This window comes from Loxodonta africana, chromosome 3 (assembly GCF_030014295.1).
Source record: "Loxodonta africana isolate mLoxAfr1 chromosome 3, mLoxAfr1.hap2, whole genome shotgun sequence".
Classification (NCBI taxonomy): domain Eukaryota; kingdom Metazoa; phylum Chordata; class Mammalia; order Proboscidea; family Elephantidae; genus Loxodonta; species Loxodonta africana.
In genome coordinates, this window is record NC_087344.1 from 12863203 (window position 1) to 12876854 (window position 13652).

The 13652-nt window shown below is 50.0% G+C and overlaps 1 protein-coding gene across 1 annotated transcript; it reads right to left on the minus strand.

The window, feature by feature from the left end:
• Positions 1–12142: 12142 nt before the first annotated feature.
• ACTL9 (actin like 9) lies at positions 12143–13393 on the minus strand. The gene has a single exon (XM_064283097.1). The coding sequence runs from the start codon at positions 13391–13393 to the stop codon at positions 12143–12145; it is 1251 nt and encodes a 416-aa protein (XP_064139167.1).
• Positions 13394–13652: the final 259 nt, after the last annotated feature.

A 13652-nucleotide genomic window follows, 5' to 3' on the forward strand; every position in this document is an offset into this window, starting at 1 on the left:
GCACCCACAGTCCCTGCCCTCCTGGAAGCCACAGTCAGCTAAGGGAGGCCAATATTAATCAGATCAAACACACGTATACAAAACATGATCCTGAGACACGCTAGGCTGGACTCATACCTGGTGCCAGGTGGGCCTGACCTGGCCGGGCAGTCACAGTGGGCTTCCCTGAAATAAGATCTGTGGCAGGGAAGGAAAGAGTATTTCGGGCGGAGCAAATAGCTTGTGTGAGAGCCCTGAGGTAGGAGGGGAAGTGTTGAGCTTGAGGGAATGGAGGAGGTGTGGGCAGCTGGTGTGCAAAGGGCAACAGGGAGCTTGGAGGGGGGAGCGAGACTGCACAGGTGGCTCAGCAGCGCTTTGAGGTCACTGTAAGAGCTGAGTCCTTGTCCTTAGGGCCATGGGGAGACATCGAAAGGCATTGAGCAGGAGAGGGACATGGTCAGTTTGCTTCTTGTGGAAAAGCTTCAGGGGTTCCTAGTGGAAGGCAGACTGGAGGGGGCAGAAGGGGCTGATGTGGGTCCCTCTGGCGGAGAGGGGGTGGCAGCCTGGGCTGGGGGAGGTGTGGGGCTGGGGAGAAGAGGGTGGAGGTGCAGGAGATAAAACCAAATCCCTGAGGGTCAACTGCCAACCAGGCGGACAGGGTCCGGCTTCAACCCACTGCCTGTCTGGCCGGACCTCACCAGGGGCCTGGTCAGTCATCAGTGGGGCTCTGGGGAAATCAGTTATCCCCAGATCCTGAACTTTGTCACCCAGGCTAGCCCTCCCTACCTCTCCTTCACCACATCAGACCCTGCAAGTTCCAGGAAGGCAGGTGCACAGCTGTGGGTTGCGGGCTGGGGGCCAGGGTGGTAAATGTTCAGGTGTGTGGGTTCAGGTGTGTGTGTGTGTGTGTGTGTGTCACACTTGAATGATGCCTGCTAAAATCAGAATTCCCTGTCGGGATTAAACTTTTTCTCCTTGTTGTTGTTATCTAGGAGCCCTGGTGGTGCATTGGTTAAAATGCTTGGCTACTAACTGGAAGGTCGGTGGTTCAAACACACTAGCTGCTCCCTGAGAGAAAGATGTGGCAGTCTGCTTCTATGAAGCTTTACAGCCTTGGAAACCCTACTGGGAAGTTCTACCCTCTCCTATAAGGTCACTGTCAGTCGGAATCGACTGGACGGCAATGGGTTTGGTTTATTTTGTTGTCAGCTGCCGTCAAGTCAGCCCCGACTCATGGTGACCCCACGCACAACATAATGAAGCACTGCTCATTCTTGCACCGTCCCCATGATCAGTTGCAGGCTGGACCATTATGACCCACAGGGTTTACATGGACTGATTTTTGGACGTTGATTGCCAGGCCTTTCTTCGTAGTCCCTCTTAGACTGGAAGCTCTCCTGAAACCTGTTCAGCATCCTAGCAACATTCAAACCTCCACTGACAGACGGGTGGTGGCTGCACACGAGATGCATTGGCTGGGAATCGAACCCGGGTCTCCTGCACGGAAGGCGAGAATTCTGCCACTGAGCTGCTAACACCCCTGCTTTCCGCCCTTGGGAGCAGTGGCCTGGGTAGACCTGGGAGCTGCAGGTGCCCCCACTTGTGGGTGAGGGTGGCGTTGGAGAGTGATTTCCTGGTTTCCGTGGGAAGCAGGCTCTGTGGCTTTGCCTCTTCACAAGCCCCTTGGCCGTGGTCTCGGGGAAGCCTGCCCTTCCGGTCTCTCCTTCCTGGGCCAGTCGCACGCAAGCTCCTGACAGGCTCAGCTTCTCACCACCCCCCACCTGCTGGAAGTCCTTCAAGAAGGCTCACCTGGTGTCTGTGTCCACAGGGCTAGAATTAGGGTGAGGAGGGTGAGGCACTCCCCCTGGGCACAAAATTTAAGGGCACGAACACACATACCCACACACACACACAAACTCAGCAATTAAGGCAAAGTATACTTTAATGCAGTACTTTGTACTGTATTGTATTGCAGTTCACATACCATAAAATATCCCCTCTGAAGCATAAAGGAAACCCTGGTGGAGTAGTGGTTAAGTGCTACAGCTGTTAACCAAAAGGTCAGCAGTTCAAATTTGCCAGGCGCTCCTTGGAAACTCTACAGGCAGTTTTACTCTGTCCTATAGGGTCACTATGAGTCAGAATCGACTCGACAGCAGTGGGCTTTTTGGGTTTTGAAAGCATAAAAGTCAACGGTTTTTAGTATCTTCACAAGGTTATGTGATCCTCCAAGCGAGTTGCGGTAGAGCCGATTCTGACTTGTTGCAACTCCATGTGCTCCATAGCACTTGTTGCTAGGATGCATACTGCTTTCGATAGCTGATTTTTCAGAAGTAGATTGCCAGGCTTTTCTTCTGAGGCAACTCTGGGTGGGCTCAAACCTCCAACCTTTTCGTTAGCAGCCAAGCATGTTCACTGTTTGCACCACTCAGGGATTCCAGAGTGACAATACCAAACCAAACCAGTTGCCGTTGAATTGACGTGATTCTGACTCATGGCAACCCCATGTGTGTCAGAGTAAAACTGTGTTCCGTAGGGTTTTTAGTGGCTGTGGCCTTTTTGAAAGGAGCTCTGGTGGTATAGTGGTTAAGTGCTTGGTTGCTAACCAAAAGGTTGGCAGTTTGAACCCACCAACTGCTCCACTTCTGTAAAGATTTACAGCCTTGGAAACCCTATAGGGGCAGTTCTACCCTGTCCAATAGGTCGTTATGCGTCAGAATTGATTCGATGGCAAGGGGTTTGGTTTTTTGGTTGGATCTTTAGGAAGTAGATTTCCAGGCCTTTCTTCTGAGGCAACTCTGGGGGATTAGAACCGCCAACTTTTCAGTTAGCAGCCGAGAGCGTTACCATTTGTGCCACCAGTATCTAATTCCAGAAGTTTTCTTACCCCAGAAAGAAACCCCATACCCATGAGCAATCACTTTCCCTTTTCCTATCCCTCTAGACCCTGGCATCAATGCAATATTAAAAAAAAAAAAACTATGATGAAGAAAATGCCAAAATTTGAAATAAAGGTAGAATTCCACCCTGTACCTGCTAAACTTGCATTACTTACTCTAACCTTGGCCCTGGCTGGGATAAGCTCCTCCTAACACTTCCTCTCCTGGGTAAAGAACAGGGAGAGCCTAGGTCTCCACAGAGGCCTCTGTCTGCTCAAAAACACTGGCCGACGGTTTTGAGGTTCTCAGTCGCCGGCTGGTGAGTGTGTTTATAGCTCAATGGGGTTCTATCTTTGGCATGCCCTAGTTATGGAGGCAGTGGTGGTTTAGTGGTAGAATTCTCCCCTTTCAAACTGGAGAGCCAGGTTCGATTCCCGGCCAGTGCACCTTACACACAGCCACTACGTGTTTGTCAGTAGAAGCTTGCTTGCATGTTGCTAGGATGCTGAACAGGTTTCAGTGGAGTGTCAAGTCTAAGACAGACTAGGGAGAAAGGCCTGGCGATGGACTTTTGAAAACCAGCCAAGGACAATCCTATGAATCACAACAGTCTGATCCACAACCAATCACAGGGATGACATAGAACTGGTCAGGGTTTTGTTCCATTGTGCATGGGGTCTCCATGAGTTCTATGAAACCTGTTCAGCATTGTAGCAACTTACAAGCCTCCACTGACAGACAGGTGGTGGCTGCACAAGAGGCGCATTGGCCAGGAATTGAACCCAGGTCTCCAGTATGGAAGACGACAATTCTCCTTACCACTGAGCCACCACTATGTCCTCAATAAGGTTCCTGGGGGTGATAATGCAATAACGGTTGAGAAACATTGGCCTAGAAGCAACCACTGTTCGGATATCTTGTGTGACCTTCCAGAGATATTCTAGGCCGTTTTAAGCAAATACATTTTAAGCAAATATATATGTACTTAATCCTCTTTTTACATAAAGGTAACATACTATACTGGAACTTCTTTTTTTCACCTAAAATATATCTGGATATCACTCCATGTCCATGCACGAAGCTTGCTCGTTCCTTTTTACGGTTGTGTAGCAATCCTCCCTGTTTGCACGCACTGTATTTAACCAGTTCTTATATTTTTTTGTGTACTTAGCTCGTTTCCAGTTTTCACCACCATGCTGTTGTAGTTGCTGTCAGAGTTGGCACCGACTCACGGTGGCCTTATGTATAACAGAACAAAACTGTGCCTGATCCTGTGCCATCTCCATAATCATTGCTATGTTTGGGTCTGTTGTTTGCCACCATACAAGCTGCAGTGTATAATGGATAATGCATTTACGTCATTTCACACACGAGCAATTGTACCTGGAGGATAAATTCCTAGAAGTGCAATAGCTGGGCCAGAAGGGATGTGTGTCTGTCATTTACATAGATATTGCAACTTGCCCTCCATAGGAGTTGTGCCAATTTCCTTCCCCACCATCAAGGAAAGAGAGTGCTTGTTCCCCCACGGCCTCACCAATATTGGGCGTTATTGAAACTCCTGATCTTTGCCAACCTGAATTAAAAATGATATCACAGTATAGCTTTCATTTTCATTTCTCTTATGAGGTTGCTGTTCTTCTCCTGTGTCTAAGAACCATTTGCATTTCTTCTTTGGTGGACTGCATGTTCATATCCTTTGCTAGCTTTTCTACGTGGTACTATTTTTCTTATTGATGGTTTCCAAGAGCTCTTTATATATTACGGAAACTGTCCCTTTGGGTTATGAGTTAAAGGATCTTTGGGTCATGCAAATGGTTAAGCACTCAGCTACTAACCCCAAGGTTGAAGTTTCATATCCCCCTGGCTACTTTCTTCTGAAAAATCAGCCGTTGAAAGCCCTGTGGAGCACAGTTGTGCTCTGATACACATGGGGTTACCACGAGTTTGAATCAACCTGATGGCAATGGGTTTGGTTTTCATTTTAGTTATGAATTACAAACAGTTTTCTCTACATACTTTCAATGGAATACCACTCACCCAATAAAGAGAAATGAAGTCTTGATGTATGCTACAATATGGATGGAACTTGAAGCCATTATGCTAAGTGAAATAAACCAATTATGAAAGGACAAATATTGTATGAGCTTACTTATATAAAAAGATAAGAACAGGCACATGTATAAAGACCAAAGCTTATTAGTAGTTACCAGGGACGAGAGGGAGGGAAAAGGAGGATGTTATTTCTTATGGAGTACTGAATTTCAGTTTACGGTGGTGGAAAATTGCATTGATTAAGGGTGGGGTTATATAGCTGATTAATGCAATTGCTGTCAATAAGTTGCCCACTTGTAAAAACTTGAATTGGCAAAAGTTGTGTGATAGATCTATTTACAACAATGACCAAAAAAAAAAAAAAAAAAGTTTCTGCCGAGGCTGCTTATGTACAACCAAACACCTCATGGAATTTGGTTTCTTGGTTTGGAGGTTTAGGGTCATGATTTCATGGACATCCTAGTTAATGGCCTAATAACGTGTTTAGTGTTTCTTTTCTACCTCCTAGTTCATAAGAAACCCTGGTGGCGTAGTGGTTAAGTGGTAAGGCTGCTAACCAAAGGGTCAGCAGTTTGAATCTGCCAGGCGCTCCTTGGGAACTCTACGGGGCAGTTCTACTCTGTCCTATAGGGTCGTTATGAGTCGGAATCAACTTGACGGCAACAGGTTAGTTCACTGTATAGCGTCTGGAGTCTCAAAAGTTTGCCAGTGGCCTTTCAATGCACAACAACTGGTCTCTATTCACCTGGAGCAAGAGGGGAAGAAGGAGAGTCAGGGATTGGAGGAGGAACTGGAATGCTTGGCTAATTGCCTCCATGAAAAACTGCCTCCTTTGCCATGAGACCAGAACTGGATGGTGCCTGGTGTTATGGATTGAATTGTGCCCTCTAAATATTTGTTGTAAATTCTAACCTCTATACCTGTGATTCTAATCCCAACTGGGACTGGGTTGCCTTTGTTATGTTAAGAAGCAGGATTAGTGTAGGATGTGTTTTGAGTCAATCTCTTCTGAGATGTAAAAGAGATTAAACAAGCAAGCAAGCAAGCAGAGATGCCATGCCACATGAAGATCACCAAAGAACCAGAGAATAAGGACCTTCTCCCAGAACCATCATAGAGAAAGCCAGTGCCCTGATTTCAGACTTCTACTAAAGTCTGAGAACATAAATTTCTGTTTATCAAAACCATCCATTTGTAGTACTTCTGTTACAGAAGTGCTAGATAATATCACTGAACATTTTGATAAACTTATAGATGAATCCTGATCAAAAGTAGGAAAATACAGAACAGAATTTCAAATTCCCATGGAATCTAGATTTTTTGGAGCCATAGAGTTTGGACGAATGCCTGAAACTATTACCCTGAAATAATCTTTAAACCTTCAATCAAAAATATCCCAAGGTCTTAAAACAAAACAATGGTTTAGCTTAACTAGCGAAGAATGTCTGCCCTGAGTTATGCTCTATTAAGATCTGTCTGTATGGGATCAAACTGACAACAGCAACTGGAAAGATTAGATAGGAAACTTAGGGGGCAGTGAGTTTATGTTAATGGGGGAGGTACAACTTAGAACAGGAGAATATTGGTTGCACACCTTGAATGTAATCAATGTCACTGAACTGTACATGTAGAATTGGGGTATGTTCTGCAGTGTATATTCTCAACAACAATGAAAATAAAATAAATTATTAAAAAAAAGTCTTCTCTGTCATTTATCTTTTGATTTTGTTTAGGCTGGTTTTTGCCTTACAGATTTTTTTTATGTTACACAAAGTTGACTATTTTAATCCTTCCTTTTATAGCATCTAGACTTTGGGTCATATTAATACTTAGAAGGGGGCTGCCTTTGATAAGATGGGTGGTGGGGAAGAGTGTTCCTAGTAGAGGGAATGGCAAGTGCAAAGGTCCTGAGGTAGGAAGGGCTTGGCACGTTTGAAGAAGAGAAAGGCAGCCATTGTGGTTGTGGGGAAAGGTTTGGGAGGAGAAGTCCAGGCGAAGTTTGGAGAGATGGGCAGAGGATTCAGGGCCATAGTAAGAACTGAGTTTTGTTGTCTGTGTGATGGAAAGCCTTCTGAGTAGGGGAGTAACATGTTCTGAATTATGGTTTGCCCAAGTCCTCTGCAAGGTCCTCTGGAGAGTGAGAGGAATGACTGGGAGGCCAGGGAGGAAGCTCCTGTAATTGATCATGGGGATGGCACAAGCAGTGGTTTTATTCCATTGTGCATGGGGTTGCCATGAGTTTGCGGAAACCCATTCAGCATCGTGGCAACATACAAGCCTCCACTGACAGACGGGTGGTGGGACTAGGGTAGGATGAGTGCAGAGAGGTGGATGGTTTCCTGGGTAGAAGGAGAACAGGGCTTCTCAGTGCATGATGCAGATACCAGCTGGCTGGTGGGCCTTCTGAGACTTGGCGGAAGAAACGGGTCCAGGACAAGGAAGGTGACCAGTCGATCCTTCTCTGGTGGGACCCTCCAAGTGGGTCTGGTGGGCAGGGACCTCATCTCTTGTTTACCATGCTGTCCTTGGATGTCAGGACAGTGCTGAGCACGTATCGAGTGCTTAATGAATGTTTTGTAAAATGACTGAGTAAATGAGTTGGGGATGTTGGGGGCGTTGGGCTTGGGAGAGAGTAGATTGCAAGGGTGTTTGTCAGCCCTTGGGGGTGGGCATGTCAACATCTAGGGTGCTTTTGCAGCTGGGGGTGCAGGGAGTGCACACCTCGCCTAGGACTCATGGGAAGAAATAAGATGTTTAACAACAGCCTTGGGGTAATGAGCTCCCCGTCACTGAGTGTGTGTAAATGGGAGAAACATAGGTCTGGAGGGTTATAGAGGGAATTGCTGGTCCAGGGAATGTTTGGAGCTGAAGGAACCTTGTTGTTGTGTGCTGTCAGGTTGATTTCGACTCATAGTGACACTACAGGGCAGGGTAGAACTGCCCCATAGGGTTTCCAAAGCTGTAATCTTTGCAGGAGCAGATTTCCAGGTTTTTTTCTCCCACAGAGTGGATTAGTCTGATTTAATGAGGGTCCTTTGGGGTTCCCAGGAGCCCTGCTGGTGCAGTGGTTAAAGCACTTGGCTGTTAACCGAAAGATCGGCAGTTCGAACCCACCAGACACTCCACAGGAGAAAGATGTGGCAGTCTGCTCCCGTAAAGATTTACAACCTTGGAAACCTTATGGGACAGTTCTACTCTGTCCTATAGGGTCGATATGAGTTAGAATCAACACGACGGCAATGAGTTTTTTTTTTTCGTTTTTTTTTTAGCAGTCCAGGAGTGGCGGGGTCCCTGCACCCCTCTCACTTCTTGCGTCGTTTGAGACTCAGCCTTTCCAGCATCCTCTGTGTGTGTGACCGGTGCTTTCCCGTATGGGGTGGTCTGATTTGAGGGGTCTCCTGACTTGCTGCCAACTCTGAGATTAGAAAATCCATGCCGCCCTTGGCCCCTTAAACTTGGGTGTTCTGCCACCTGGTGGCCAGAACGAGAAATGTCAGCCCACTCCTCTGACCAGTCTTAGGACTTCTTGCCTATTTCACCGGCTGAGGCTGCCCCCCGGGGCTATAGGTTTGTGGACTGGGGACCTTGGCCTGTCTGCGGAGCTGCGCCCCAGCTGAGGACCACCTTCTGGCCTGAAGTGGGGCTGGGCACAGGCCCAGTCCCCAGGATGCAGTGGGACATGATGGTTGGGGACAGCTGGGGCATCGCCTACCCCCATTGCCCAATGGCAGTCGCGGGGTGGTGGGTGGAGTGAGGGACAGGTTTCACTGCTCTACAAATAATGAGTTTCCATTCTGGAAAATTCCTGTGTAAGCATGATGCTGGCGGGGTGTCAGGGAGACAGAGAAGGAGCTGAGAGAGACGGAGACAGAGAGGGAGAGACCAGTAGAAAGAAGTAGAAACACACACAGTGTCTTAGTTACATGCAAATTCTTAGTTTCCTAGGGCTTTTGTAACCTGAATACTACAAGTGGGTGGTTTTAAAGAACAGAAACTCGTTTCCTCACAGTTCCGGAGGGTAAAATTCCAAATAGGGGCTCTGCAGTGTGAATCCCTGCTTTGTTGTTAGCCCTGGGCCTTCCTTTTTTCCTTGGCTTGTATTGGCGGCAGTGTCTGTGTGTGTGTCTAATTTACTCTTTTATGACTCAGAAGTGATTACATTTAGGACCCACCCTACTTAGGTATAAGGTGGCGTAAAGGGTTTGTGCTTTACTCACTGAAAGAGTGGCAATTCAAATTCACCCAGTGGCACCAGAGAAGGGCCTGACAGTCTACTTCTGTAAGATTACCAAAAAACCAAACCAAACCCATTGCCACTGAATTGATTTCGACTCATAGTCACCCTATAGGACAGAGTAGAACTGCCCTGTAGGGTTTCCAAGGAGCGGCTTGTGGATTCGAACTGCTGACCTTTTGGTTAGCAGCCTGTCTCTTAACCACTGCACCACCAGGGCTAAGATTACAGCCATTGAAAATCCTACAAGCAGTCCTATTCTGAAACACATGAGGTCGCCATGAGGTTGGAGCTGAATCCGTGGTAATGAGAGTTTTTTGGGGGGGTGAGGTGGGATCTGCTTAGGTATGATCTAACTAACATAACAAAGAAAAGTCTATTTCCAAACAGGATTACATCTACAGGTATAGGAATTAGTCTTCCAACATATATTTTTTTTTTGGGGGGGACACAATTTAGTCCGTAACATTCCACCCTTTGGGCCCCCCAAATTCGTGTCCTTCCCACATGCAAAACACATTCACCCCATCATACCATCCCCAAAAGCCTTAACCCATTCCAGCATCAACTCTAAGTCTAACATCTTATCTTCTGAGTCATCTAAACCAAGTATGGGTGGGAAGGGGGAAACAGAGACACAGCGAGTGAGCAAATGAAAAAGACTGTCAGACCGGAAGAACTAGATGGTGCCCAGCTGCTACCAGTGACCTCCCTGACAGGGAACAAAACAGAGAGTCTCTGATAGAGCAGGAGTAAAACGTGGTTCAGAACCCAAGTTCACGTAAAAAGACCAGGCTTAACGATCTGGCTGAGACTGGAGGAAGGCCAGAAGACATGGACACTCTGTTAACCCAGTACTAAAACCATTTCCGAAACCAATTCTTCAAAGATTAGGCTGAACTATAAAATGTAAAATAATACTCATGAAGAGTGTGCTTCTTAATTCAAGTCAATACATGAGACTAAATGGGCAGCTCCTGTCCAGAGGCAGGATGAGAAGGCAGAAAGGGACAGGAGCTGGCTGAACGGACATGGGAAACCAGGGGATGCAAAGGGGGAGCGTGTTGTCACATTATAGGGATTGCAACTAGGGTTACATAACAATACGTGTATAAATTTTTGTATAAGAAATTAATTTGAGCTGCAAACTTTCACCTAAAGCACAATAAAAAAAAGAAAAAGAGTGTCGGATACACAGAAAGACACAGAGACAGACAGAGACAGAGACCAAGGGAGTGTGCAAGACACGCTCAATAAATACTGGCTGGTTGAAGGAATGAATGAGGAATGATTTATTGGGCTAAGAAAGAAGAGCACCTAATGTGGACAAGGATAAACCCTGGTAGCTCTTATTTCTTGTTCTGGAAAACTGGGGAATATGTCCTGTCTACTGCTAGGGATCTTGATATCCTAGCTTCAGCAAGCGGGTGGGGCCGAAAGGCTGAGGACAAGGCAGGACAGAGGACCCAGGATCCTGATGGGCAGAGTGTGAAGCTTCCCGGTTCTACGGGGATGGACTCCCACTCCAGGCCCTGGCAGAGACAGGGTGGGGTGGGCTAGGCTTCCAAGGGGAATAGGTTGATCCCTGGGGAGATGGTGCTGAGGCTTAGGATGAACGGCTGTGGGAATGGGGGGGATGGGTGGCCCAGGACATTGGCCCAGGGGTCCCTGTGTGTGTGCGGTGGGAGCCAGTGTTCTGTGGGGCCCCCACCAGCCTGATATCTGCCTGGGATTACAGTAGGCTAGGCTTTCTCAGGAATATCGCCCCCTGGTGGCTGAGTCTCAGCTGGTGGGCTGGGGTACCAGAGCTGGTCTTGGGGAGCCTGTTAAAGTTCCAGGGTGGGGGCGTCCTGAAGGTTCATCATGGGGTTACACTGAGAGAGTGTCTTTGGGGGGGTCTATGAGGAGAAAGTTGGGGGCACATTAGTGGGGTCATTAGGTGTAGATGGTTCTGGGGGGCCAGAGCATGTCCAGTGTGGGAGGCTGGAGTTGTCCTGAGGCGCTCTGTGGGGTGAGGACAGGGCAGAGAGTTGCTCTGTGACACCATGAGCCACGGGGCCATCATGGAGGTGGTCAGAATATGATATTTGGGGGTACAGGTGGGGGATGGGTCATAGGGAGGGTCAGACGCCTGAATGAGGGGAGGCCGCTGGAGGGAGAGTTTTGGGGGACAGTAGAATCTGGGAGTGGTCTTTGGACACTGGGGAATCCTTTCATGGGCCATTGTAGGGAGGCCCTTGAGGGTCAGAATATGGGTCTCTGTGGTGGATGTGGGGGTTCAGCCCTTGTGGGAGGGTTCTGGGGGTGCCCTGAGCACCAGGGTGTAGGAGGCCTTTAGAGAATCAGATGGGGGGTGGGGGGAACCAAGGAGGGAGTGGATTTGAGGTGCTCAAAACCAGGAGTGTCTTGGCAAGGGAATCTTAGGGGGTGTTTGAGGGAATTAAAAATGGGGTACACTCTATGGGGATGTATGTAGGGGTTTGCACACTTGTAGAAAGATTTGGGGAGGGGGTTGGAGCATCATGGTGCAGGTTTCTTTGGGGGGGCAAAACGTGGGTGGCCTGATGGTGGGGGGCTTCAAAGGCATATCAAAGGGGCGAATTGGGGGACTTAGGGCTCAGGGATATCTTGGGCAGCTGTATCACAAGCAGTAGATCATGAGGATGAGTAGAGAGGTCGAATCTGGGGCTATCTTAGGGGTGGGAGTCGGGGGTCCCAATATGAGGGTACCTGGAGGGGGCACAGAATTTGGGAGGGCGGGTTGAGAACAGGGAGGTGTCTTGGGGTTGATTATGGGGGAGGTGGGTTTAGAAGGTCAGAGCAAGAATGTCTCAAGGGATGGATCATGGGAAGTGGGTTAGGAGGGAACAGATCCTGGTGGGGTGGGTCTGGGGGTGTCTGGGTGGATTCAGGAGTGGGGGCCGGGCCGGGGGACAGCAGGACAGAGCAGGGGGTTGGGTGGCAGAAACTTTACTGCCCGCCCCCGCCCGCCCCGTCAGTAGCACTTGCGGTACACGATGTGGGGCCCCTGCTCCTCGTACTGCTCCCGAAGGACCCAGCAGGACTGAAAGGCGCGCAGCGAGGCCAGGATGGAGCCACCGATCCACACCGAGAAGTTCCGCATGGGCTGCGCCGCCACCACCACGTGGGCCTCCGGGGGCAGCGAGCGCAGCAACTCCGCCCGAAAGCGGCCCTCGAACCCAGGGAAGAGCGAAGAACCCCCGCACAACAGCACGTTCTGGGCCACGTCGGCGCGCACCTCCAGGGCCACCTTGCGCAAGCTCTGCTTGGCCATGGTGGGGACGCCCACGGGCGACAGCCCGGGGATCTCGGGGGGGCTGAAGAGCAGCTCCGGGCACTGGAAGAGCTCCTTGCCCAGCGTGACCGTCCTGCCGTCAGGCAGCTTCAGCACCTGGCGACACTCCTGCTCCGGCCGCGCCTGCTCCTTGAGGAAGTCAGACGCCACGTAGCAGTAGCGGTGCTTGATGCTCTCCACCGTCTCCAGGTCCTGCTGGCCTAGCGCCAGGCCCGAGCCGCGCAGCACCTCCGCCAGGAAGGCCGTCAGGTGGATGCCCGCCAGGTCCAGGCGCTCGGTGGCGTGCGGCAGGTTGTTGCCCTGGAAGACCGGCACCGTGTAGGTGACCCCGTGGCCGGTGTCCACCACCAGCCCGCTGACGCGCCCGTGCGCGTAGACTGACAGCACAGACTGAGAGGCCACGTACATGGCGGGAGAGCGCAGCGCCTCGAACGCCACTTCCACCAGTTTCTCGCGGTTGGTGGCCGGGCTGAAGGGCGGGTCAGAGAACAGCAGCGGGTGATCCTGGGGGGCCACGCCCAGGTCGTGCTCTAGCAGGTGGCGCCAGATCAATTCGGCCGCGTCCCAGTCCACCACGATGCCGTTGCGCATGGGTTGCACCAGTGTCAGCTCTGGGCGCACGCGGGCAGCCTCCCCGATGAAAGTCTCCAGCCCCAGCTGCCCTCCGGTGGTGGGCTTCTTGGCCTGGCAGCCCACGACGGTGGCCACGGTATAGGTAGGCCGGGCTTGCCCTGCGAAGCCCACCTTACAGGTGCCTGTGCCCATGTCGATGACCACTGCGCCTGTCTTGGGTGGAGGTCTGTCCCCCACCATGTCTGGGGATTCCTGCGGCAGGGTAGTGTTCTCCAGGATTGAGCTCGGGCTCAGGCCAGGTCTGGGGACCTCTGGGGAGGACTGAGAATCCTCGGGCTTTGAGTGATTTGTGTCCATGCCTGTAGGTGGGCGGGTGGGCTGGGCCAGATGGTGGGTTGACCACTCCCCCTGGGAGAAGAGGTTGAGACTACGGCAGGGAAAAGCCCAGGCAGAGGGACAAGTGGCCAGCCTGTGGTCTATGACATCACCCTGCCTTCCAGCAGACTTCACAATGCAAGGGCAGGGCGGGGTCCCTCTGTGAATATTACTCTGCCATTAAGAGAATGAATTTCTGAAACATGCTACAGACAAGGATGACCCTTGAGAGCATTATGCT